Source organism: Notechis scutatus, chromosome 2 (genome assembly GCF_049901735.1).
Source record: "Notechis scutatus isolate UNSWTSFEM ecotype Mainland chromosome 2, rNotScu1.2, whole genome shotgun sequence".
NCBI lineage: Eukaryota > Metazoa > Chordata > Lepidosauria > Squamata > Elapidae > Notechis > Notechis scutatus.
In genome coordinates, this window is record NC_142010.1 from 99,731,501 (window position 1) to 99,759,044 (window position 27,544).

Here is a 27,544-nt window from a genome sequence, read left to right on the forward strand (position 1 = left end):
ACCACGGGCCAATTCCTTGCTGTTTCCAGGGTCGCCCCGCAAGCCAGATCTAAGTACACTGTGGGCCGGATGTGGCCCCCGGGCCTTGAGTTTGACACCCCTGCTCTAGGTCAACATTTCCACCTCACCCCCCACTTCAACCCAGTGACAAGATATATAATTGGCTATCATTAGCCAGTTGATGATACTGAACCCAATGCCAATGGATGACCTACCCCAGCATTGTCTTATAACTTAAAATAGAATGGAGAAACTCATGAGGCCTCCCCAAAGTAGAACTCTCCAGGCTGATATCTTGTCTCCCAGCACCAACAAATGGAACTACTTTTAGTAAAGAGAATCATAGCAGATAGTCTCTTGGAGATGGTTCAGAAGAATATCATGGTAAGTGGTATAAAAAAACCAAAGGGGACCATGGTGGTGCAGCCCCACTACCTGTTAGCCCCAAACCCAGATGGCAGATTTCTGAGAAACATTTCTGAACTCCCTTTCTGTGGAGCAGCTTCCAAACTGATGGTGATGCATCCCGGTAACCAAACTGTCCCAGGTTACATTCAGATTTCTGTTGATAGAAAGAGGACCACACTGTCAGGAAACATGTTTCTCCAGACCATACACTTAAATGATTTATTGCTAATGTTCAATTCAAAGCCAAGGTCTATAAAGTAAATTTGCCCAGAAACTCAAACTGAGCTTATTTATAAAAAGCAAATATATGAGTTGTGGTGGCGCAGTGGTTAGAATGCAGTACTGCAGGCTACTTCTGCTGACTGCTGACTGCCTGCAGTTTGGCAGTTCGATTCTCACCAGCTCAAGGTAGACTCAGCTTTCCATCCTTCCAAGGTTGGTAAAATGAAGACCCAGATTGTTGGGGACAACCTGCTGACTCTGTAAAACTGCTTAGAAAGGGTTGTAAAGCACTGTGAAGTGGTATATAAGTCTAAGTACCATTGTTTGTTACACAAGAAGCCAGCACTGATTGACAAGCCTAATTAAATGATGTCCATCAACCCGTCAAATCAGGAAGTGACTGAAGCACTAAACAACAAATGGGACTATTCTATGAGGGACACAGATTTATTTTTCTCATGGACCAATGCACCTATCATGATGGTTTCAATACTATTCTGCAAATGACTTTGCCTGCCAGGCAAATGCTACAAAACTTAAGACGTCTGCCAAGAAGAGGAGAACGTAGCCCACAAAGGACTTACTTTTCTAATCATGCAAATTGACTGAGTTGCAGGAAATAAATCTGCTGATTAAGGCAGGGTGTAAAGAGTGCCAGGAACTATTGCTCATGCTAAGAGTGGAATAAAGGAAGTAGAAGAGAGGTTCTATAAGTACCCTACAGTGTTTAAAGGCTTCCTCCACCTATTAATTACCCTATTCCTAACATCACATTCTGTAATTCCTATAATTCCCAGCAGGAATAACTGATAGGCTATGCTAAATCCAAAATGTTTAGATTGTATTAAGTAATTTGATGTATAACAGAACACAGTTGCTGAAGAATTCATTTTCAAGATGAAAATCTACAGTTGTGCTAGCAAGTGTTTATTGATGCAAGTATTTCTCCTTAGATACGGGCATTTGCCTATCAAAGGAGAAGCTTGTTTTGCTGCCTGCTTCTTCTACCACTGAAGCCCATTTCTGACTGCTGGAAGACCTCCAGTGGAAAAAAATGTTTGCACCATCTGGATACTGGGAGAACTTCTACTTTCTCAATTTTTATTTTCATGGGCTCCTAAAGGCACAGAGGAGCCTACAAGAGAAAAGAAATGGGCAATGGCGGCCCTAATTTTTGAATAACAGAGTTGGTAGGGACCTTTGAGGTCTTCTAGTCCAACCCTTTCTTAGGCAGGAAACTCTATACATTTCAGATAAATGGCTGTCCAATCTATTCTTAAAAAATTCCAGTAAAAGAGGATCCACAATTTCTGGAGGCATCTTTTGGTCCTCCATATGATTGAATGCTATCATTCTTCTTTCATCCTCTAGCTAATGTTGGCCACCACCGAGACAGGAAATACCTTTTTATCTCTTATAGTAACAAAAGCTACAGGGCTTCCAAAATACCTCTTAACAGATACTAGGCAGCAGTCTACCCCTGAAGACTAATGGGGTTGGGCTTTCAGTTCAACAGACCTTCCTGATCAACAGATTTTCCTGTAGAACACTTGTTTAGGTCTGTCAGCTGAAAAAAATACACGCTTGTCATGCTTTTCCAATCAAACATCTTATCCAAGAGCTAACTTTGTTCCCTATAATGTTTTTGTAGGAGGTTAACCACAGAGGCACACATTTTTCTTGTGCTGGGGTGGGCTCCCCTTCTCATCATTTTCATAATGATCTGATAGCTGTATCATTTTATTGATTTCTCCTTTCCTTTCCTCTTCCTTCCTTCCTTTTCAGGATGTCTTCTACGGCAAAAATACTGTACCAGTATTAGCAGTAACAAAGTCCGTCTTCTTGTGGAAAATACTTCTTTTACTTTCAACCTTTCCACAATAACACTGCAGATGTTTTGATACCAGATTAAAGACAGAGTACCACGGCTATCAGGGTTGGGGGCGATTTTTCTGGGCCAAGGGAAAAATATCATGAATACGACTCACATAATTCTTCAGCAGATTTATATTCCATAGTACAAAACTCCACAAGAACTGCTTACCAGGCCAACCTCACACAAATGAAGGCAGGAACTCTTTATCCTAGAACAATATTAACCTTTGTGTGACATGTTAAATAACAGAATTTTTCCACATAAGCCATGTGGACTGGCTCCCCTTTCATTAGAGGCATAGAATATATTCACATAGGTGTGTTTTCTTAAGAGTCATCTGCCGGTATATCTATTTTAGTTAATTCAAATGCAGTCATAACTGCAATGCTAATCTAGAATACTTCTGGCTTGATTAGTTCTGACATAATATATTGGATCAACTCAGCCAACTGTAAGTTGTAAACCATTGGTTATATAGTATGTGTTCTGAGAACTCAACCATTTGTGATTAATTAGGCATATCAAGGTTAAGCAAACTACAGCTTTATATGACATGCAAACTTGCTCTCTGTTGGCTCTCTTAATTTTTGCCAGTTTTTTTACTTATTATTCAGGACATTTCTCCCCCCCCCCCCCCCCCGCACCATCTATATAGAGACAGATACAACACAATACACTAGAAAACTGCATCACACATGGCTTTTGCATAAATAAAGGCTAATAAATGGGTGCATCATGTGACTTAAACATTATGATTTATGAAATTTATAAGTCAACATGTATAAACCTAGCCAACTGTGGTCCATTCATGTTTTTAATTTTTTTAAATATATTTATATCACACCTTTCATTCAGGATTACAAGGCGATCTACACACCACTCCTTTCAATGTTCCCCCCAAAACCAAGTCACTATATAAGTTCCATCAAGCTAAGAACAGAGCCGAACCTGGATCTCCATATTCCTAGTGAATAACAACTTCCTAAATATATTCACTGCTGCCTCCTTAATTTAAGGAGTATTCTACTTTTCAACAAATTTTACTTGGGTGAAAATCCTTTCAAGCATTCAACAGATGAAAACACAGAGATACTTAACTACTTTGTTAATAAAGGCTGACTGAAAAGTTGACAACCTTATTTCCATCTTAATGGGGCTGAGACACATCTAGGTACATTTACAAACATTCAGAGATAATTTGCATTAGACCAAGTGCTTACCAACCAATGTGTGCAAGATAAGCTCAGAGACAAGAGGGTGGCATTCATTTATCATTGCACCTTGCATGATTCAAATTAACCTTTGAGGAAATATCAAACATTATGGTTGCACGATTGGCATACAGAGAAAACATCCTCTGAAAAGGGGGCTCCAATTATGTAATGCCACATTATGGTATTGTGTAAGTGTGCCCACCATAAATCATTCAGGAATAAAGAAATTGTCAGCCTTCAAGATCTACTGCTTTGCATCTTTCCTACTGCCTTGCATCTTTTGGCTGCCATAAGTAACGTGGGGAGGAGAGGGGATATGGTCTGGGAAGAGAGCTGGAGGTGTTACATTCTTGTGTTGTGTAAATGAGGAGTTGGGGGGGGAGTATAAATTCCTGCTTTTAGGTTTCTATTTCTTGCTTAGCTTTCTTTTCTCTGCGCAGCTGCAAACCTTTATCAAAATATGCCAAGGTCAACGGACAGAGGCCTCATCACCACCTGAAGATGTCCACATGATCATATTCAGAACTTTTAATTGGAAGAATCTTTTGAACTATGGGGGGTGGGAACAACTTTATCACTTTGTATATGTGATCTGCGCGCCTAAATTCTCAGATTCAGAATCCTATTTGATGCTACCACTTCATTTCTCAGTAAAAGAATTATTTTCTCTAATTTATGGAGTCTAAGTATTTCTTTCTTGGATTTTGAATGGAGCACCGACTGACAGAAATATTCTTCTTGAGTTATGCAGCAGGTTGCTGTTGTGGGGAAAATAGGAGCAGGAAAGCGTACAGGGAGTTCATTGTACAGGGAGTAAATTACTCTTTAAAGCTGTTGTAAATTATTTATGTTATATTCACACAAATTACTTTGGTGTAAAGTCAGTCAACAGCCCCAGCAACAGTCTACTACCCAGCAATCCCCCAATCGTTTCTTATCCAGTTCTAATCTAATCAGACACTGTTTAGCTCCCCAGCCCAGACAAGCTCAATCAACTGCTGTCATTGCTAAGAATGCAGAACCTCCCATAACAGCAAAAAGTCATAGTATAATAAAGACAGAGAGAAGATGGTTGGAGGTGGGCTATTGGAGAGCTAGAGTCATGCCCCTACCCAGCTATGGAGATTGTGGGTTTACATGGGGCAGGTTTTCGCTGGCAGAGAGGTGAAGGAGGCCGTCACAGCTGAAAATGGAGCATGGGGGGGAGGCGTGTACAGCCCGCTGTGCTCCATTTTTGTTGGTAGAGGCACTGTTGGCCGGTCCCTTTGCTGTTTCCAGGCTGGCCGCTCAGGCTGGATCAAAGCACCCCATGGGCCGGAGTTTGACTGACTTAGGCCCTCCTAAAACTAACAAAATCCCTTATTTTGTAAACCATACCTCTTTCCAGCTTTCCAAAATTTTAAATTATATTGCGAATAAGATACTTTACATCATGATTGAGGCAGAATCAATTCTTTTCATTTGCTGACTCTGTGGCAATGAAAAGAGTTTGACTCCCTCCCATTGATCTGTAAACCCAGATATAATACCTGTATTCAATGGCTGAATTAAAAGATATTCTCAGCATTTGCTGCTCAATCCTCTCATTTATATATAATGAGAGGATTGAGTTTTTGTTATGGGCCCTCTCTCACACAACACTGGAGGTTTTTAAGAAGAAATTGAGCAATCCTTTGTCTGAAATTATATAGGCTTTCCTTCCTGAGCAGGGATTCACTAGAAGACTTCCAACGTCTCTTCCAACTCTGCTATTCTGTTATTCTGAATTTTTGTTTGGCTCAGTACCTCTATTAGTTCTGACCAAGTTTGCATACAAATCCAAATATCCTTACTCAAGGTTTTTCCGAGTAGGAGGGCTACTGTACAATCCTACTCTTTAAAACACACTGAACTAAATGGGACTTAGTATCTGACTCAATGTGCTTATTTGAATCCCAAACATTCCTTATATTATACATTTTGATTTTAAAAAGTTTATGTGAAAAAAGGTAGCTGCAAACTGACACAGCTCTCTCGCAGGATGAGAAGTTATATAGTACATCTGATACACTACAATCAGGATCCAACGAAGTGTGCAAATGATTCCACACATTCCATTTTTTCCATTTGTTTTTAAACAGTAATTCTCTAGGCCTTCTAACATTGTAGGACAGCCATGTTATTCTATAATGGCAAAAAAAGGGGTGGATCTAGACAACACCTTTCCAACTCAATGGAAAGGTACCCTTGTGGGCAGTGGTGGGATTCAAATTTTTTTTTACTACCGGTTCTGTGGGCGTGGCAGGGGAAGGATATTGTAAAATCTCCAGTCAGAGGTGGTATTTGCCGGTTCTCCGAACTACTCAAAATTTCCGCTACTGGTTCTCCAGAACTGGTCAGAACCTGCTGAATACCACCTCTGCTTGTGGGGTACCACAAGGTTCTGTCCTAGGCCTAGTACTCTTCAATATCTTCATAAATGATTTAGATGAGGGAATAGAAGGGGAACTTACAAATTTTGTGGATGACACTAAACTGGGAGGAATAGCTAATATCCTAGAAGACAGACTTAAGATCCAGATGGATCTTGACAGACTTGAACAGTGGGCCCTATCTAACAAAATGAAATTCAGTGTAGAGAAAAATAAAGTCTTACACTTAGGTAAGAAAAAGCAAAAGTACACATATAGACTGGGTGAAGCCAGGCTTAATAGCAGTACGGGATCTTGGGAGTCTTAGTGGACAACCAATTAAATATGAGCCAACAGTGTGCGGTGGCAGCCAAAAAAGCCAATGCAATCCTAAATGGCATTAACAGTGGGATACAGTCAAGGTCAAGAGAAGTACTAATACCACTCTATAAAACCTTAGTAAGACCATACCTAGAGTAGTGCATCCAGTTTTGGTTACCACACTATTAAAAAATGTTGAGACTCTAGAAAGAGTGCAGAGAAGAGCAACCAAGATGATTAGAGGACTGGAGGCTAAAACATACAATGAACAGTTGCAGGAACTGGGCATGGCTAGTCTAGTGAAGAGAAGGACCAGGGGAGACATGATAGCAGTGTTCTAATATGTGAGCAGCTGCTACAGAGATGAGGGGGTCAAGTTAATTTCCAAAGCACCTGAAGACCAGACAAGGAATAATGGATGGAAACTGAACAAGGAGTGGTTCAACCTGGAAATAAGGATAATTTTTCTGATAGTGAGAGCCAATGAAACAGCTTGCCTTCAGAAGTTGTGGGAGTTCCATCACTGGAAGCTTTCAAGAAGAGACTGGACTGCCAACTGTCAGAAATGGTATAGATAGATGACCTGCAATGCCCCTTCCAACACTATTAATCTAATTATGTTCTCTAGAAAAATGCTATCAGACTCCTGATTTTTTTGCCATCCTTTCTGGAAATATGTTTTTGAGACTGAATCAAAACCAGCTCATTATAAGACATGTCAATTTGAAATTCAAACAAAAAAGATGTTTGAAGAAGTTCATCTTGCAGTGTAAAGCAAATCATTATTCACACATTGTATTAAATGGTGTAGTCAACTGATTCTTGAAATTTTACAATGATTTAAGATACTTTAAAAATGATTTTTAAGATTTTATTGTAACTATGAGATTACTGTCTCTTGAAACAAGATGAAGAATATAGTGCAGTAGGATTAATGGAGAAATGTTTTTATGAGTTATGCAAGGACTGAGCAGCTGGTATGCTGGGTTAGCATAACCTGATCTGATAAAGTGGACTGGTGTTTACTTCTTTGTAATAGGCCCAGTGAGGCTTATAGCATTTTCTTCAAGTGTGTGTGTGTGTTGTACTTTCCAGTTGGGTTTGTGCCAGAGACATGCTTTAGTTCAGCATGTGAGAAGCTAGACTAAGATAACACGTAGTTTATTGTACTACATAAGCCATGAACACTGTGTTGACTACAGCATGTTCATTAACTCTAGGAAAACGATGTCGTAGAAATAGTTCCTAAAATAACCTGGAGACCATGTTCTTAACACTGAATATATTCTGAAAGGAAGAAGCCACAGCTGATGCTAATCCATCGTATTGTAATAACACTATCTCATTCCTTCAAAAATTAAAGCAGAGAGAAAGATTTCTGATCACGTGCAGCGACAGCGAAACATTTTAGTCGCATCCCAAGGGCTCCCTCAAAAGGCGAACTCTTCCATTCAATTGAGCATTCCCAAATCCGGGTGTAGCGTTTTCCATCAATATCCCGGGTCCCACCTTCTCTTTTTCCAAGACGGCCTATGGGCCGTGTTATGCTTTTCTCTCCCCGCCCTCAATCCCCTTCTCTGGGCTTCTAGGGCTGGCTTGGTTAACGCTAAGCAGGGCAATTTCCATGTGTTTCGTTGGTTCGAGAAGCCACAGTATAGGTTCGAGTTCTCTCCCACCCTGGAAATTGGACTGGCCGTCCCAAGCACGGTTATCAAGCGAGCGCAGAGATTTGGATGTGGGGGGGAAGAGAATCCGTCCTTGCGTTCTCCCCACCTCCTTCACACGACCATCCTACGGGACAGCCTCGGGAGGGGTGGTGGTGCTAAAGATAACCACTTTCTAGCTTGCTTTAAAACCTACATTTCACTAGACGTCTTGACAAGCCAATGAGGCGCTTCCGCGAGAGGGGCGGGCTTTTCTCCTCCCCCCCACAAATAGAAGAAGAGCTGCTCATTAACCTGCCCCCTTTTGATCTTTGTCGACACAGATACCGGGATCTCCGCCCTCTTTTTTCCTCTTCCTGCCCTCAACGTCAACGTTTCCTCCCCGGGCCAATGGGAAGTTACATCTGCGCTTGATGGATCTGTGCCGGACCCAATAGGAGCTGGGGAATCGGCAAGATCCCTGCCTCCCCCGATAGGCGGCGTCCCCCTCCTAACCAGGCGGGGGAAGAAGGCCACGGTTATCGATCCTGCTGCTGGTAGAGGGAGGAGGAAGCGACACCAGAGAAAATGGCGGCCGTGGCTGCGACTGCGGCGGTGCCGGGTGATGGGGGAGCTGGCGAGGTCGAGCCCATGCCAGGCAGCGAAGCCGGCGCAGACGCGCTCCCCGCCGGCACGCAGGCTGCCGTGGAGTCGGCGGTGCTCGACGCTGCCAGGGAGGATCCCGAGCCAACTCCGGGCGGAGAGGCTCAACAGCCGCCGCCGCCCAAGAGCCCAGCGGGGACCCGAGACCTGCCGCAGGCCCAGCCCAACCCGGGCCCCGTGGGAGAGCCTCTTCAGCCTCGCTCGCTGACGGCCACGCTCTCCGGTCATTCTGAAAAGGAAGAGGCAGGCGAGCAGCCTCCGCAACCGGGCTTGCCGCTGTTACCTCCGCTGCTACTTGCAGCTGGGGGCCCCGCGGGGCCGGAGCCCAGGGAGGAGCCGCCCCGGCCGGAGGAGGAGGAGCCGGATGCTGCCGCCGCCAGTACCACGGCAAGCGTTGCAAAGCAACCGGAGCTTTCGGGGGCTGCGGAGCCGGGGGTTGCCGGTGCAGCGGGGGAGGAGGAGGAGGCGCTGTTGCTGCCGGGCTCAGAGGTGCTGGTCACCCTGGATCACATCATCGAGGATGCGCTGGTGGTGTCGTTCCGGTTCGGGGAGAAGCTCTTCTCCGGAGTCCTCATGGATCTCTCCAAAAGGTGAGCGAGCCTGATCGGCCGCGCCCTGACCGCTCTAAGCCTCCCTCTCCCACCGGACCTCCGGGGTTATTGAAAGGAGACGCATCGGGCGCTGCCCGGAGTGGCTTTGGACCTCCTCTATAACCTGCCGCTGCCGCCTTCCCTCCCCTAATAATCTCCGCCGAGTCGAGGCCTCGATCGCCTCCTGGGCGTCTTGCACAGGAAGGTGGGGCGAGCCATGAGGTGCAGGGCTTTATGGCTCCGCCAAGGGGGCGCGAGTGGCCTTTTAGTGAGCCTCGTGGCCTAAACCCCGAGCCAGGAAAGTCATCCATCCCCCTTCCCTTTCCCACCTCAATGACGACTGCTTGCCTTTTCGTCCTTCGTTTTGGCTTAAGGTTCATTCACTCCCATCTTTGGTTTTTATTTTTAAGCGAAGAAGTGGTCTGTGAGGGTTGCTATCCATCCCACAAGGAGTTGGCTGTACAATTTTCCCCATGTCTCTCGAGCTTGAAGAGGATACTGGCAATGTTGTGGCTGTGGCCAAAAAAAAAAAAAGTTACCTTATTGCTATAGATATTTTAGCATTCCTTCATTTGGTTCTTCCTTCCTAGCTTTATAGAAGTGCAGAAATGATCAGTTGCTACTATGGGGGAAAATGATAGAATGTCTTCTGATGCAGGTAATACATATTTGAAAGCTGCTGCGTATATAGCTTTCTTTCTTGCAGGCAGAATGAAAACTGCACTTATTTGTATATTACAAAGCAACTTGTTCTGGCACAAGCCTTAATTTTTCTGGTTTTGAGGAACTTGCACCAGAGCATGCTGTGACACACCCTTTAATTGAGTTCATCAGGTAAAAGGTATATTTGTAAACAATCCCAGTATCGACATTAAAGCTTACTTTGGAAAAGATTTCTCATTTTTACATGCACACTCAATTGTGTAAAGAAAATACATGGCACTGAAGGAAGCAATCTTTTTTTGTCTTTTCCACAGTATACTTGATTAAGGAAATGCATTCCTATGTAGTAAAGCTGAGCTGCTTCCCTTGTTTACAAAGAAACAACAAAAGATTGTAGCTTTAAATTTTGTCTAAAATAACCCAGGTCATCTAGCAGGATTTCTGAGAACTTGGGCCCACGTATCTTTCCATTCTGAAGAGGAAGATGAATACTGTCTGTATCATAAAGTCCTACATTTTTAAATTCATTCTTGTGGGTTAAGTATTTCCAGGAACATTGTATACTTCATTGCGTTGCCACTTAAAAATACATGTAAATGGAGCCTTGTGAGATACAAAAGGGCTGGGAAGCCTGAAACTTTAAAAAATGGAAGGAGGAACTTTGGCAATTGAAAAAGATACAGCTATTGGGGCCAGTAGCCTTTTAAAATTGTAATACTGCAAATTAACACAATGGTTAAGAGGATAACAAGGTGGATGGTTTCAATTACACCGGTAATAGGTGTACCCTTGGGAGTCCTTAATAACCAGATTGGGGATACATCATCCTGGAGAAGATTGTTTATGTGGTTGCTAAGAGTCGACACTGACTTGATGACATGTAATCACACTAGGGTGCATTGCTTACATATTTAATCTAACTACCAAATTTCTGGTACATACTAAAATTGCCTGATGGGCTTATAGAATTTTTGATAGTGTATGACCATTCTTACTGCCTTACTTATAAACAAATATAGGTAATGCAGTTTCTAACTCCTTCAGAGTGTATAGTAAGATTATAAAATGTAATTGTATTATAATTATGCCACAGAGGCAGCTATAGGAAGGCTGGTTCTTATAATATTTGAGAGAGTGGTATAATGAATTTCCAGTATGCACATCTTCATAGTCCACAAGGTATTTAAAGGTCCACAAGGTATATAGAATTGATCATGTATTGCCATTGATATTGCCATATGTTTTCTGTGACAAATATACCACATATGCTGGCTTTCAAATTCTCAGGTCTGTCAGCCCATTGGTGCTAGTGGAAAGGATAGTCTGACATTATCCACAGCAGTCTAAGACCTAATGTCCTTGTGTTTTTTTCCTTGATATATAGCCTTAATAGATCTAGTAAAGTGTCTTACCTTACTTTTTTTTTTGCAGGTATGATATTCGAACTATGCAGAACTGAAATAGGGTTGGAAAACAGTAACATCAGTGCTCTTTGCTGGATAAAGTGAAATTCAACCCCATAAGATAAAAAAATTAAAACAGCAAGTTGTTTCACATATCAAGCATGTATACTGCATACTCCTAAACAATGCTTGTATTAGTAGCTTGTCTATGCTCTGATGTTTCTAGAGCTATCATTAACATTCTTCTTTAACAAAGAATGGGAAACGTTGCCTCTTCTCTTGCATAGTTGATAAGCCATTTGATACAGGCATAAGTAGGAGATGTTACTGTTTCATTTATTTCAGTACTTCACAGTAATGCTTTTTCAGCTGTTATATAGTGGATGGATGGATATACACACACGCATACACATACTGGAGAAAGAGGATAGGAAAAGAAAAGAACAGGCATATAGCTTTTAATCTGGTTGACAAATTTGAAGCATGTTGTAGCTTCAAAGTAAAGCACAAAACATCCATTCGCAAAATGCAACCTAGAAATATTGCTATTCATTTTTGTTTTCTTATTTTGTGCACTTATTTGAAAATGAAGTAGTGAATGCAGTATTCTTAGAAATAAACATCATGCTGCATGTTAGTATTTTGCTGTGTAGTGCACAACTATTTAACATGAAAGAATCTTAAAATGGTACAGAGAAATTGCTGATGCTAAGAGAAGTATTTGTGGGTTGGTGTTTTTAGTTGCTAGGTGCCAGTTAAATCTGGAAATAGTTAAGATAGCTTTGCAGTTCTATACAGTTTTATAATAAAACATGACCAAGGGTTAACGTTTTCATGAAGTTCATGTTTTCTTACAAATCAATAACAGTTGATGCAATTGTAACAGACACTGTTATAGGGCATCATCTTACAAGGCTAAGATATAGACTTGCTCATGGTAGGTAAAGATTCTTTGGAATTTGAAGACACTGCGCCTAACACAGGGGTCTTCCAACTGACAGTTATAGACTTCAATTCCCAGAATTCCTCCTACAGTAATGTTAGCTCAGGAATTCTGGGAGTTGAAGTCCTCAAGTCTTAAACTTGCCAAGTTTGAAAATCCTTGGCCCAACACCATGTGGTTTATAAAATGATCTTGTCTTATTGAAATTCATAGTAAAAATGACTCCATACCACTTTACATTTCAATAGTGATGATATCATTTAGAACAAGTAGGTTTTAATTACCTTTTCTTTTTTGTCCATTGAGCTGGTTAGAATAATTTTTAAAAAACAGTCTGTTGTAAGTAAACTTCCTTGTGTGGAAGTCATAGCGAAGAATTTGTGTTCGAAATGTGTTACACATTATAAATGTATTATAATGAAAAGATAAGCAATTATTTGATAGCTGGAGCTGCAGTATGCTTGGCAAACGAATGGGCAGAACCATGTGGCATGTATCTGTGATTTCTGATTTATTATTTCCTGAGTTTTGAGTAAGAAGTTTTAAGGTTTTTTTCTAAAAATTAAGCTCTCATTCTTAAGCTAACTCTGCAAGTTTCATGCATTGCTTGCCTCAAACTGATAAGAAATTTATGTTCCCAATTTTTGACAATTATACAGTTGGTCTTTGACCTACAGCCACAATTGAGACTGGAATTTCAGTCACTAAGCAGTGTGGTTATTAAAGAAGGCATCATATAACTGGACTTGGTTTTACAGCCTTTTTTACCCCCTCTTAAGCGATTCACTATGATTGTTAATAACGTCATACAGTTGTTTAGTAAATCTGGATTTGTTTGTTGAAAGCCAACTGGGAAGGCCACAGATATAATAGATTAACAGTTGGAAGGGACCTTATAGGTCATCTAGTGTAACCCCTGCCGAAGCAGGACATCCTACATCATTTCTGTCAAATGGCAATCAAATCTCTTTTTGAAAACCTCCAGTGATGAAGCTCCCATAACTTCTGAAGGCAAGCTTTTCCATTGGTTGATCGTTCTCACTGTCAGAAAATTTCTCCTTATTTCTAGAGGTTGAATCTCCTTGATCAGTTTCCATCCATTATTGCTTGTCTGGCCTTTGGCTGCCTTGGAAAATAGCTTGACCCCTTCCTCTCTATGGCAGCCCCTCCAATATTGGAACACTGCTATCATGCCTCCCCTGGCCCTTCTCTTCATTAGACTAGCCATGCCCAGTTCCTGTAACCCAGTTCCATATGTTTTAGCCTCCAGTCCCCTAATAATCTTCTTGCTCTTCTCTGCACATTTTCTAGAGTCTCAACATCTTTTTAATAGTGTGATAACCAAAACTGAATGCAGTCTTCTAGGATGGTCTTACTAAGGCTTTATAGAGGTTCAGTACCTCACTTGATCTTGATTGTATTCCTCTTTAATGCAATTTAGGATTGCATTGGCTTTTTTGGCTGCTGCCTCACATTGCTGGCTCACATTTAACTAGTTGTCCACTAAGACTGTAAGATCCCTCTCACAGTTACTGCTATTAAGCTTGGTTTCACCCAGTCTATATTGTGTACTTTTGCTTTTTCTTGCTTAAGTATAAGACTTCACTTTTCTCTACACTGAATTTCATTTTGTTAGATACAGCCCAGTGTTCTAGTCTATCAAGATCCATCTGAATCTTAAGCCTATCATCTAGGGTATTCGCTATTCCTGCCAGCTTAGTATCATTCGCAAATTTTGTAAGTTCCCCTTCTATTCCCTCATCTAAGTCATTTATAAAGATATTGAAAATTACTGGGCCTGAGATGGAACCTTGTGGTACCTCACTATTTACTTCCCTCCATGTAGACGTAGACCCATTAAGGACTACTCATTGAGTTCAGTTTGTCAGCCAGTTACGAATCCATCTAGTGGTGATGCTAACTATCCCAATTTTTTTCCAGCTTACCAAGAAGTGGGTTGTGGTCTACATTGTCGAATGCCTTGCTAAAGTCTAAGTATATTATGTCCACAGTATTTCATGGATCTACTAATTTAGTCACTATGTTTAAGAATGAAATAAGATTGGTTTGGCATGATCTATTTTTAACAAACCTATGCTGACTGCTAGTTATTACTTTACTGGTCTCTAGATGTTGGCAGGTCTGTTTTTTAAATCATCTTTCCAGTATCTTCCCAGGTATTGATATTAGGCTGATTGCTTTGTAGTTTCCTGGATCTGTTCCCCCCCCCCCTTTTTTTTTAAAGATGGGAACCACATCAGGTCTTTTTCAGTCCTCTGGTAGTTCCCCTGGTGTTCCAGGATTTTTGAAAGATGTGGTAGAGTGATTCTGAGATGATATCTTCCAGACGTTGATCATATGACTGCAAGGTACTGCAACCATCATAGATACAAGCCGGTTGACAAACTCCCAAATTATAATCACATGCCTTCAGGGTGAAATTGTCATAAGTCCTTTTTTTGGTGATGTTGTAACTTTGACCCTTTGTTAATCGAATGATTATAAAGCAAAGAGTATCTGCAGATGCATTCAGGGATATCAGGTTATAGAATTTTTGCATGTTATTACCATGATGATGAGGGCTAGTATAATCAAACGACTGCTATGACACTCTTTTTGTAAAAGACTTTTTGCCCACTTTGCCTTTTGCATATGGCTTAGTTCTCTTAAATCAGCTTAAGATGGAAAATGCTTTCTGAATTATTCAACCCAGCCTAATTATGTATGTCCAGCCAATTTTAAATACACCATTATATAAGTAATTTTTATTTTCAGATATTTAATTCTGGACATCAGATTTTAATGGCAGGATAAACCTTCAATTAAGAAGACATTTCATGCAGTAGAAGATTATACTCTTAAGATGATACCTGTCTGTCCAGATATTGCTGTCCTTCACTTCTAGCGGTCCAAGAGGTTCGATGATGAGGAATGCTGGGAGTAATACTTTTCTGTCCCTGAGCTGCAGTAGGCATGTTTTTTTTCTCCTGAGTGTTTACAATTTTATACTGCCATATTTTAAAGCAATCATATACAAATAGTTACAGGATTGTGCTATAAAAGTATCATACAAAGAAATATGTAAACATCCTTTTGTAGGATCTGATGAGCACAGAGAAAGCTTGGATTCACAAAATAGAATAGGGAAGGCAGTAGTAGCATGACCAGTCACAAAATATTCATTTACTAAGAGAATTGCATCATCATGAGGCTCTCTGCTACTCCAGAAGGCCTGCTCTGGAACAGAGATGTAGCTAAAACTAAAAAATACTATGTTGGAGACTAGCACTTTTTTAAAAAACATCAAGTGAAATAAAGTCTATAGTGCAAATAAAAGTAAAGTTTTTGTAGCCACAGGCAACATTAGGATAATATTTGGCCCTAAGCAAGCAGAGTTGAGACATATAGTTATTTTACCAGGTTGACTACAAGCCATGAAACAGCAGCTACTCTGCCACTCCTAAATGTGGTTGTAGGAAAGAAGCAGAGAAAGGTATGTCTTGAATTATGGCAGCAATACAAATAGATGAAAGGGAGGAGGAGACCAGTTAGAGCCTGGCGGAAGGGAAATTATGTTTGCATATTTTTTGAAGTGTTTGCATGTACATAAAACAAATATGGCAAGCTAAACTGCCTTGAATTCTGTGAAAGAATCTTAAATACTGGAATTAATAATAATATGTTGCATTGAATTCTGCTGGAAAATGTACATTGGCAGCAGTTGGGGCTCGCTGTTCATAAGCTATTGTACTGTACATTGGTATAGATCAGGGGTGTCAAACTCGTGGCGTCATGTCACGTGACATATGACTTTCCCCCTCTTTTATTAACCAGGGATGGGCGTGGCCAGTGTGTGATGCATCCGGCCTGTGGGCTGTGAGTTTGACACCCCTGGTATCGATTTAAAAACCAATAAGGCCTGGCATGTCATTTTCAGATGTTAACTTCCCTAGCTCAGGAGTTCATGAAAATAATTAATAGGCTATAATGCGCTTGATAGATGTCATCATAGAAAAGCTGAGTGATAGTCTGATGGACTTGAAAAGAGCTGGTTAGATGAAATATAGTCCAGTATTAGATTTCCTCACAATTGTCAAGTGAGGACATCGAATTAGTGAGTTAGTTAGAACGCAGCTGATCTAATCTAACACTAGCTAGAATAATAGATGCAGTATGAAGCCTTAAGCCTTGATTTCAATGAAAAAGTTAAATATACATATTCTTTTAGTTCTTGAAAAGTGCTTAGCATTATCTAGATTATGCTCAAGAGTTCAGTATATATTTTAAATTTGGATCATATCATTGTCCCTGACTATGCTGGATTTGACTGATTGGTTTTGAGATGTTGCAAATCAGTAGAACTTTCACATGGAAAAAAATATGGCAAGTTTAGTAAGACTTTTTGAAGGAGTTACTAGTTATGACTAGGCTGCCAAAATATTTGCACTATAATAGGTAATTTGAACACAGTAGAAAAAAATGCTGAGGCCGTAGAAATAGTGCAGGCAACAACAACAAAGATGATAAGAGGCCTAGAGACCAAATGATGTGATGAATGGCTAAAGGAACTAGATATGTTTAGCCTTTGAAGAGAAGGCTCAGGGGAGACATGATAGTGATCTTCTAATACTTTTGAATTGTCACAGGGAAGAGGGTGTCAATTTAGTCTCCATCACACCTGACGGCAGAACAAGAAGCAATGGGTAAAAGCTGATCAGAGGGAGATTCCGTCAGGAAATAAGAAATTTTCTGACAGTGAAAATGATTAATCAGTCAAACAGCTTGGCTCCCTGACTTGTGGGTGCACTATCACTGGAGGTTTTCAAGAAAAGATTGGACAACCATTTGTAAAGATTCACAGGGGAAAACAATGAATTTATAGATGTAGTGTTTCCTAATCAAAAATTAGGTCTTAAGTAGATGATTTCTGTGAAATTATCTTAGGTGCAGAGGGAAGATGCAAGGGAGATTGTAAGTAGGACGAACATATATTCAGTCATAATGACTAATTGTTCTAAATGAAAAGAATAGCAGAATTTCCATGCTTAAAGTGAAACATTGATAGTACAACAATAAATATTAAGTGATTTGATTATTTAAAGTCATAGTTCCATCAATGGAATGGTATTATAAGATAAATAGCTTGGGAATATCTTAACAATTGGCAGACTCACCTGGCCATCTCATTATACCTCTCTTATACTGTAACATATGCTGGAGTATGTATTCCACCTATCAGTAGTACCTTCCCCTTTTAATATGTTAATACCCTCAGTTTATCTGTCTCTCCACAATTTCACACATGCTCCAAAGTATACTTATGTCAGGTCTCCATTCCTCTTAATTTTTAAGTGACTTGCTGCCAATTTTCCCATTATCAATACTTCGCTTCTTCCCATCAGCTTGCCTGGTGTTCCCAGTCTGTTTGATTTCCGTTTTGAAAAACACTGTTTTGTTAATGCTAAGTTTTCCAGAAAGTTTATGTCATTACAAAGATCCTATGGAAATTCTTTATGTCCCATCTCCAGCCATTTTGGAAACTCCTGTGTAGATAATATTATTAACCGCATAATAATAAGGAAACAAATGATCTTGTTTAAATCATGTTGAGTGATTATTAAGTTATTATTATTAAATTATTAAGCCATACTCTTTCATTTAAACTCTATAAATTATTTTTATGCCAGTTAAATAATTCTCCAGTATAGGTATAAAATACTGCTACTGTCAATAGCACTTCAGTTATAAAACAAAGTTATTTCAAGCTCGTAAAGTACAGTTGAGAAAACCAGTTATGGTTACCATTTATGATTATGTTTTTGTGTTCTTTACATGAACTGACTATATTGTTTGAAAATAGATGAGGCCAATGCAGTTCAACTACATTTTCATTATTAATTTCAGTTATCTACGTTATTACCAAATAGAACGGAAAGAAATATTTGAGTTGTCATTAGATTTTGTATATACAAGCCAAAAAGAATCTCCTGTGTATTAAGTTTTGTATATGGACTGCATAACCATCTAGTGAACTGATATTTTGTGCTTAGAAGAGTAATTTGTTTGAATGAGAACTTGCCTATCCATATGTTGTGCAGGGACCATCCTCCCCACCCACCCCGTTGCAGTCTTCTGCCATTTGACTTCCCTTCCAATTTATATGGAGTTTGGACAAATGGAAAGATATTTCAGAACTGACAATTTAGAAACTATTGCCTTAGATCATAAAGTCAAAAAAATGTGAACATCAAATTTAAACTATTGATGAATATAAATGTATGATCATATTTTAAAGCCATTCAAGCCAGTTGAACAGTCCTTGTTTGGTAATAAAGATGCAGTTGAGCCATGAAATGCCCTTTAAATTTGAGTATATTATGGTATTCAAAATGTTCCTCATATAAACTTCTAAAAGATAGCAAATGGAGATTGGCAGTTAACTGTGTGTTTCTCTCTTTGTTAAGGTTTGGACCTCATGGAATTCCTGTGACTATATTTCCCAAACGGGAGTACAAGGATAAACCTGAAGCCATGCAGCTCCCAAGTAAATCATTCCAAGATGAGATGCAAGTGACACGCGAAGCTAACGGTGTTGTCCCAGACTCTTCTCCCATCCAGCCATCAGAACATAGCCTGGTTAAAAGCCTATGGACTTCCAAACCGCCTCCCCTTTTCCATGTGGGGGCACCATATCCTCCTCCTTTGTTTATCAGGGACACATATAACCAATCAATACCTCAACCTCCACCTCGAAAAATTAAGCGGCCCAAGCGAAAATTGTACAGGGAGGAACCCACTTCTATTATGAATGCTATCAAATTACGACCCAGACATGTCTTATGTGACAAATGTAAGAACAGTATTGTTGCAGAAAAGAAAGAAATTAAGAAGGGCAGCAATGCAAGTGACTCCTCAAGATGTGAGGATACTAGGAAACGAAGAAATGAGAGCATAACTACTGTGAATAAAAAAATTAAAACTGATCATAAAGTTGATGGGAAAAGTCAGAATGAAAGCCAGAAAAAGAATTCTGTGGTCAAAGTTGCAAGTATTGTCCACAGCAGAAGTAGAGTAGTCAAAGTTCCCACTCAAGCAAATACATCAAAAACCCAATTAAATACTAAAAAAGTTCTTCAGAGCAAAAACATGGATCATGCAAAAGCTAGGGAAGTTTTGAAAATAGCCAAAGAAAAGGCACAAAAGAAACAGAGTGCAACTTCAACTTCCAAAAATGCACATTCAAAGGTCCACTTCACACGGCGTCTTCAGAACACCAGCTCAGGTTCCCTGCCTCCCCGATTGCGTCTGAAGCCACAAAGGTACCGAAATGAAGAAAATGACTCCTCTCTCAAGACAGGGCTGGAGAAATTGCAGAGTGGCAAGATGGCAGCTAAGCCCCAGTCTCGCTGCTCGTCTACCCGCTCAGCAGGTGAGGCCCCTTCAGAAAATCAGAGCCCCTCAGAAGGTCCTGAAGAGGCCAACAGTGAGGTTCAGGACACAAGTGAAGTGCATGTACCTGTTGATCAGGATGAACAGCAGACCATGGGCAAGAGAGGCAGCAAAAGCAATATTACAGTTTACATGACCCTTAATCAAAAGAAATCTGACTCTTCCAGTGCATCAATCTGTAGTAGTGATAGCACAGATGACTTGAAGTCCTCCAATTCTGAGTGTAGCACTACTGAAAGCTTTGATTTTCCTCCAGGCAGCATGCATGCACCTTCTTCCTCCTCCTCCTCCTCCTTCTCCTCCTCTTTAAAGGAAGAGAAAAAGCTCAGTAATTCTTTGAAAGTCTTTTCAAAAAATGTCTCTAAATGTGTCACACCAGATGGCAGGACCATATGTGTAGGAGACATTGTTTGGGCCAAGATATATGGCTTCCCATGGTGGCCGGCCCGTATTCTTACTATAACTGTGAGCCGAAAAGATAATGGCCTATTAGTCCGACAGGAAGCTCGTATTTCATGGTTTGGGTCCCCAACAACATCTTTTCTTGCTCTTTCACAGCTCTCCCCTTTTTTAGAAAACTTTCAGTCGCGATTTAATAAGAAGAGAAAAGGTCTTTACCGCAAGGCCATTACAGAAGCAGCCAAGGCTGCTAAGCAGCTAACTCCTGAAGTTCGGGCCCTGCTGACACAGTTTGAAACATGAACAAAGTAAGGTAGGCAAGAAATGGCGAGGCACCACGAAATGTCTAACCTAGTTAACTATTTTGAAGGACTTGGGCCAATTAGATTTAAAAATGCACTCAGTTGGCTGCTTTTTATACTGAAATTTCCATTTGTAGCAATGTCTTGACTGAAAGTTAACCTTTAAAAAATTGTACATGCAATCAGATTAACCTAAAGCGAGAGCTCAGTATTTTTCAAGAGAACTCTTTACATTTCTTTGTAAAAGAAGTTCCTTTGCTCACCCCAAGCACAGGAGCCATAATCTCAGCTGAAGAGCAGTTTATTTGCAGGGAATTTTTACTAGTTTCTATCCACTATATATATACCATTTCAATGTGGAAAGAGGGGAGGGAAATCAATCTAAGTGATGGGATTTGCAGGCATAACTGGACAGCCCACCTTAAATGCAGAATCTCACTTGTAAGCTTTATTTCTGTGATTTTATCCAATGGAAGTGAGCCCAAAGAGTTCACCTATGGTTCTATGCCTAAAATGCTTTTGTTCCTGCCAGCCACTTTAATTCCTTTAGAAACCAGTCTAATTGGAATTCTGGTAGATTTGATCATTAATAAATAAGTTTGTGATCACTTTTTTTCAAATGCTCAAAATTACGCTATGCACCCATGGATAAACATACACTCTTCAGGTTTTGGCAAGTTTTAAGAGAAAGCTGGTTGCTCACATTAGACTGGACAGTCCTTCCATTTATGGGATCAAGGACTGTTAATGCTGCATTAAGTGTGAATTACATAAATTTCCTGTTGGGGAAACATTTGTTCTAAGGGTTAGCTTGAGAATTTTGTGTTGTGTAAATAATTAATTTCCCTGACTACTTGTTCTTAAATCCTTAGGATACGTCCTAGTAAATTACACTTTGTGAATTGTCAGATGTGTAATTGTTGCATTTGGATGTATCAGACTGCATTTTTTAAAGTATTTCCATTTAAGGTATCTGTTTGCAGGTCAGAAAATATGGAAAATGTAATTGTGTAATGCTCTGAAATGTACAAAAATGTAAATAAAATTGACTAAATCTAATTATTTGTGTGTGTTTCTCAAAAAGCCCTGAAGGAAACTCAGGAAGTGAGGCTGGTCTGTTTATGCAATGCTTAGGAGACATTCTGAAGGAAATCATTTTTTTATTGCTCATCATTAACTAAACTGGCTTCAGTCGCTGCTTATAAAATAATGGTGTTCAAAATAACAAAGTTTCTATTTTTTATAAATTCAATTGTTTTTCCCTAAATGTTTATCAGTAATTCTGTAAGAAGTGCCTTCCTATATTTCTAATCTATGTTACTGAATGTTTTCTTGCTGTTAAATATTCTGCTTGTCTCATGCTCTGCACTGGGCAGTGAAATGGAGTTAGTTCAGTTCGATAGCCTGTGCAACAGATTCTACTACTTTGTAGTTAACTGTTCTTAGAGGGCTTAACTTTATTGCCCTAAAATTTATACCTGAGTTCTACAAGTAGATATTTTCTAAGAAAAAAAAGTGTTAAACAAAAATCAGACCAACATATGGAGTCCAAAGAAATAATGACTAAAGGCTCTGTTGTGACTGATGCTAAGGTATGTCTCACATAATAAAATGTTAACTCAATTTTTCCAAAATACTTAAGCTTTAAACTGTATAGCTATTTTAGAAATATTCTTTAGAAAGTCTCTCTGTTTTCCTGAGGTACTCCATTTGACAATGCTCACAATCAATTGTAAAGTTCCAAATCTATTAAGAAATGAACTTGTATTCAGTCTTTTTGAAATTAGAAAACACACAAAATGGCATTCAGTCCTATTTCAGTCTTATACTGTGTATTCTCTTTCCTGCAAACAGAAACCAATGTAGTAGTTCAAGGAACAAAACATGCTATGTCTTTTTGAAAGGCAGGCTATGCTCAGGATTTCCTAAAATACACTGCCACTGTTTACCATAAACTTGAAAACGTAGGTTGGTTTAGGGTTGCTGTGGACAAAGTTTGTTTTAAATTTGTAATGGGTGGACTAGCTCTCTAGACATAATCAAGTTGAACATTCATACTAGTTTATGGAAGTACTCTTAATAGATGCTTGCTCCTTCTACCTTGAAATCCTATTTCCGAACCACATATTCAAATAGATTCAGAAATTAATTTAAACTGAATGCATATTTTTTTCCCAAGCCAAGGAATGGCTTTGAATACATTCCCAAGAATTATCCTGTGGCCAGGATAAATGTTTGACTTCTTTTCATTAATACAGAAATTTAAGGAAAGATAATGAATATGATTATTCCCAAATCAGGTATTTAATCTTTCTTTTTGCCACATTAAAAAAAATAACGTTAGAGGTCTCTGGATCATAACTAAGGCTTACAGGAGCCACACGTAACTAGGTGGTGCACCTATGCTATGGAAATGAAATTATTGTGTCAGAATTCTTAGTCTGGAAGGTAATACACCAACTTACCATTATCAAAAGCAGGAATTCTTATTTTAAATATTTTCTCATGTACAGTATCTTGCTACTTCACAGATTGGTGCCTTTGAAAAAGTTTGTTCTAAATATGTTTGAATTTTTAATGACATTATGATGTCTTTGGCCATTGCTTCATGTCATTTTATGTCCCATGAAAGTTTTGATTTATGTGGTTAACTTTAAAATCATAAATGTCATGTGGTATATAATGAATATTCATTGCAAGGCATCAAGTTAATGGATGTAATTTATTCTGGCTGTTTTTGGAGGTTGAAGCACCAAATGAAATAAACACTTGTTTGGAATTCCATTCTTTTCAGGAGAAAGTGCCTCATGCAAGAGTTAGGGAGCATAATTTGGATTTCTATCAGCTACAGTTTTGTGGCTCCCAAATTTGGGGTTAATCTCCCCTATCCAAGAAGCTACAGAGGAGTCTGTAACACACATACACAATTTTTATGGGCAGCTTAGTTGTATGCCAATTCAGATAAGGTAAAAATTGACTACATCTTTTAATTAAGCTTGGTATTAGGGACTACTGCAGTTTCTTGTAGTTTGCATAGTGTATTGGACAAATTGTTTTAAGGCAATTTCTTGTGCTATTTCAGCAATTTTTTTAATGAAAGAAATAGTGATGATGGTCTTGCATCTGTACGACTGAGGTGAAACTATAATTCATATATATGTTAAACTTGATTTCATCTTACTGTGAGAACATGATCCTACACGAGTTGTATGCTCAAATTTTAGTGGAAATTAGTTACATTTGCTGCATTGGTTTGCTGAATTACAACTTCTTTAGGGCTGTCGGCAGATTAAAGAAAAACTTTTCATGCAACTTGTAATTGATTTATTTTCAGTCTGCATAGTGGTTGTAATTATAATGAAAGCTACAATAGCTTACCAAAGCAAAATCAACAATCTAGCTCTTAAACTATTGCTCGTTTCATCTCATTTTTAAAGTTGATTATTTATGTCCTGCTTTTTTGTTGAAAGCCCATTCTCAGGGTACAATTTTTTCCCCTTGATTTCATCCCCACAATAATCCTATAAGTAGGTGAGACCAGAGGGTCACCCACTGAGTTCCATTGTAAATAAAACTATAAATGTGTACAACTATAAATTATATATCTTATATTTTATATTCTATGTGTACACATATACATACATATATTCATATTTTTTCACATACACCTTTTTTATATCCTGATGTATTATATATATTCAAGTGGAGATTTGAGCCCAATTTTCTCTAGGTCAAGTCTCATATATTCCTCCTCTGCTTATTTCAATTGTGTCAATAGACCATGTTTAATTGCACTGAATTGATCTGTTCAAGCTAAAAATCAAGAAAAACACAGAGTATATCCTAGCTCCAAGAAATCTTAACATCTCACATATCTTGGCATTTTTCAGATTCAGTGTAATTCCGCTCAGATGTTTACCTAATTTACTGGCTACAGAGCAATCTTTAGAGTAAACAGTACATAGAATGTATGAACATGGCTCTGGATTATAACCTTGATCATTTATCCATAGAAATGTTTTAATTGGGATTGTTAGCATGTTTATTTTAACAAGTTCTTACTGAATATTAATCTCAGTAAATGAGTCTCCTAGGAGCCTGGTGGTGGATCAAAAGTGTACTTGGGGAAGGTCAAGCAGTTAAAATAATACACTAATTTAATGAAATGAGAAATCTAGTTCCTGCTGAGGAAAAAAGTGATAAATACTCCAGAGCCTGTATCTAGATGAGCTGAAAGTGAATAAAAAGGCACTTCTGTGCAAGCAAGGGGTAGCATAAAATATGAAAAGTAGTGGAATTACTCCAACAACTTGGAATGAGTTCATACATAAGTGTTCCGCCCATGCCTTAATAGTAGTCCAGGTATGGGGAAAAAAAACACTGGGTTGAACTAAAATTAAGTGCAGTAAAGTGCAAGATTTGAATTTATAATGTGAAAGAACAAATATCTCCGTGAGTTAGGCAAGCCAATAATTCACTTTGCCAATAATCTCTATAGGAGGGATGGTCTATGTTCTTTAATGCTCAAAAAGCATTGCCATCTATCCAGCGAGAACAAAATGCATGCCTTATTGAAGTATATATAGTAGTATGACACATAATTGTATGCATTTTGAACTCAGTATATGTGTGCACATACACAAGCTTAACCTGATGTTAATTTTGTTATCAGGGATGAATTTAAAGTTAAGTACTTATTAGACAAATGTATAAAAGATAAGCAGCCCTTTAATCATGGTAAGATCAAAAATGTCTGAAAACAAGCAGTGGGGAACAGGAATGTACTCATGCCGGATATATCTCTTTGATTTTGTGTAACTATACGGTTGGCCAGTTCAAATAGAGAACACTTAATAAACTAGGTCTTTGGTCTGATTCAACATGGCTCCTCTTGTGCTATTAAACCACCATAAAAATGTTTTGCATTCTTAATGGTTGGAGCAACCCAAGATAAGGTCAAATCAACTTGAATCCTGTATTCTTTCTCATGCATCTGTCAAGTGGGCTTCCTTGTTGCTAGCCAAAGAATTACTAATTTTTATATAAAAAATATTTCTTTTAAGTGATGAATATCAGTGAATCAAATTAAGGGCAGATAGTAGTGTAAGAATACTAGAGAGAGGCTGAAAAATTGGATGTGAAAAATTACAGGGGGATTAACCATCATCTTAAATCAGAATTCTTTGCTGTTTCTCCCATTAAATAGAACTGATGCAATGGAGACATCTTCAACATCATTTGCCTCTACTTACTGAAATCGAGCCTGTCTGAAGATTTTCTTTTCTTTTTTGGTACTGTATGGTTTTCTAATGTTCTGAGTTGCAGTTATGATTTTCCTCATTTCCAGTAACTTCATTATTCAAAATCCTTTTGAGGATAACAGTTCCTAACAGTACTGTCTGAAATTAGGACATTCTGGTTTTTTAGAATATAAGTGTCCTTGTTAATTATTCCCTAGTTGGTCTACATTCATCATGGACAGGGTCTGGAGTAGTTAAGAGTGGAACAAATATAGTTGCTGCTGTTCCCAGTTTGAGCAGCGGGAAGGAACTTCTAGAATATAATGCCTCTGTCCTTGGACTATTCTAGCTGCAGTGCTAATCCCAGTTTCTCTTTAAAGCTAAACTCTTTGCCTTATAGAGTGTCCCCCCCCCCAACTTATCCTTCTTTGCTTCCTGTGTCATTTTAGCTAAAGACACCAGTAGCTACGTATATAGCATAGTATATCAGGGAGTCTATTACTTAAGTCCAAGATACAGAAAAATATTAGCATGAGATTTCTATTGGCTATATTAGGGTTTCCTGGTTTTGCATATGAGTTTAGGATTGCTCGTATCAATGCAGGTATTAAATATCATGGCTAACTTTACAAATAAATGCTGGCACACATTATTTCAAAGCAAACAATAGTATGGATAAAGGTCTGGCAGATCTCATTATGCAGAGGTGGACATACTTGCTTTTAATTTCTGAATAACACCTTTTGAGACACATCTATATTTTAGAAGAATTAGAAGATACTGGATTTCAGAATTTCCTTTTTTTCCATATGATTTTCTGTATCTTTTTTCTATAAGTTTCATATATTAATTATAGAAAATACATTTCAATGCTTTTGTTCAATTAGTTACTTGCTCTTTTCACCTTTTCTACAATATCAATTTCCAGCAGAATTCATCTTTATGGCAGTCAATAAACTGATTATCTTTTTTATTAAAATATCCCCAATACATTCTCTTAGGTTGCATGGGTTCCACCCAAATATTCATTACTTCACTTTTCTATAAAGACTTTTTCTCCAATTAAGATAAATTCTTTTGAGTCTTTTCATCTGTTCTGTCCTTCAAGCTTTTGTCAATCCAAGCGTTATTTTCATGTCATCATAAGTACCCAGATGTGGGGGGGAACGCCACATGCATTATGTTACATACATTATACAAATTAAACAATCTGCCTCTTGGCATGACTGTATAAAATATCTCTGTAATTTGGACCTGATGCTATGGTCATGATGGCTATAATCTTAAGTCTATAAATTATGATTCAAACATGGATTAGAGACTTGGTTAAAATATTTTGTGACTAGCCATATCCACCATGGCTGGCATTTGATGAATAAGCAAGTCTCTATATGGCTATTTTGAGTGGGTACCTAACACATGATCTCAAATTCAAGTGAGCTTCCCCATGCCCAGAAATGTGGCATATTCCTGGCCTAAACATACATTTACCATCTCTCCCCTTATTTGTAAGATGGCAGTGGAATACAACTGACTTTTCTATAGATGTTGATTTTTCTTCTGCAAGACTTGTCTCTCAGATTAGATATTGACCCAATTTATCTGTAATTTCCTAGCATTATGCTATTTTCCCCACTTGTTTTAATACAAAGATAACCTATTTTTATTTTTTAAAATAACCATTTTACGTTTGAATTAAGAACCCTTTTTATGAATACCATCTGGATCTAGCTTTGGCAGGGAAGGGGATATATCTGGATCTAGCTTTTGGGATAATAATTTTTATTAGAATACAATCCCTGCTCACAAATATTTACC

The 27,544-nt window shown here is 38.8% G+C and overlaps 2 protein-coding genes across 2 annotated transcripts in view; one reads left to right on the top strand and one right to left on the bottom strand.

Annotated features, from left to right (window-relative positions):
• FABP6 (fatty acid binding protein 6) overlaps positions 1 to 8,446 on the bottom strand; it is a 35,643-nt gene extending 27,197 nt beyond the window's left edge. Inside the window, exon 1 of the mRNA XM_087955514.1 lies at positions 8,292 to 8,446. Within this exon, the coding sequence (XP_087811640.1) occupies positions 8,292 to 8,385 (94 nt within the window). The 5' untranslated portion in view covers positions 8,386 to 8,446. The remainder of the gene's footprint in view (positions 1 to 8,291) is intronic.
• Positions 8,447 to 8,455: 9 nt separating this feature from the next.
• On the top strand, positions 8,456 to 21,545 carry PWWP2A (PWWP domain containing 2A). The gene is made up of 2 exons (XM_026681500.2): positions 8,456 to 9,327; positions 18,801 to 21,545. The coding sequence occupies exons 1-2, from the start codon at positions 8,663 to 8,665 to the stop codon at positions 20,485 to 20,487; spliced, it is 2,352 nt and encodes a 783-aa protein (XP_026537285.1). The 5' UTR covers positions 8,456 to 8,662; the 3' UTR covers positions 20,488 to 21,545.
• Positions 21,546 to 27,544: the final 5,999 nt, after the last annotated feature.

What these genes read in the sequence shown, in the direction of transcription:
- PWWP2A (XM_026681500.2), top strand. Translation starts at nt 8,663, where the DNA reads ATGGCGGCCGTGGCTGCGACTGCGGCGGTGCCGGGTGATGGGGGAGCT. An exon ending in CTCATGGATCTCTCCAAAAG is followed by an intron (nt 9,328 to 18,800) that starts GTGAGCGAGCCT and finishes CTCTTTGTTAAG; the next exon opens with GTTTGGACCTCATGGAATTC.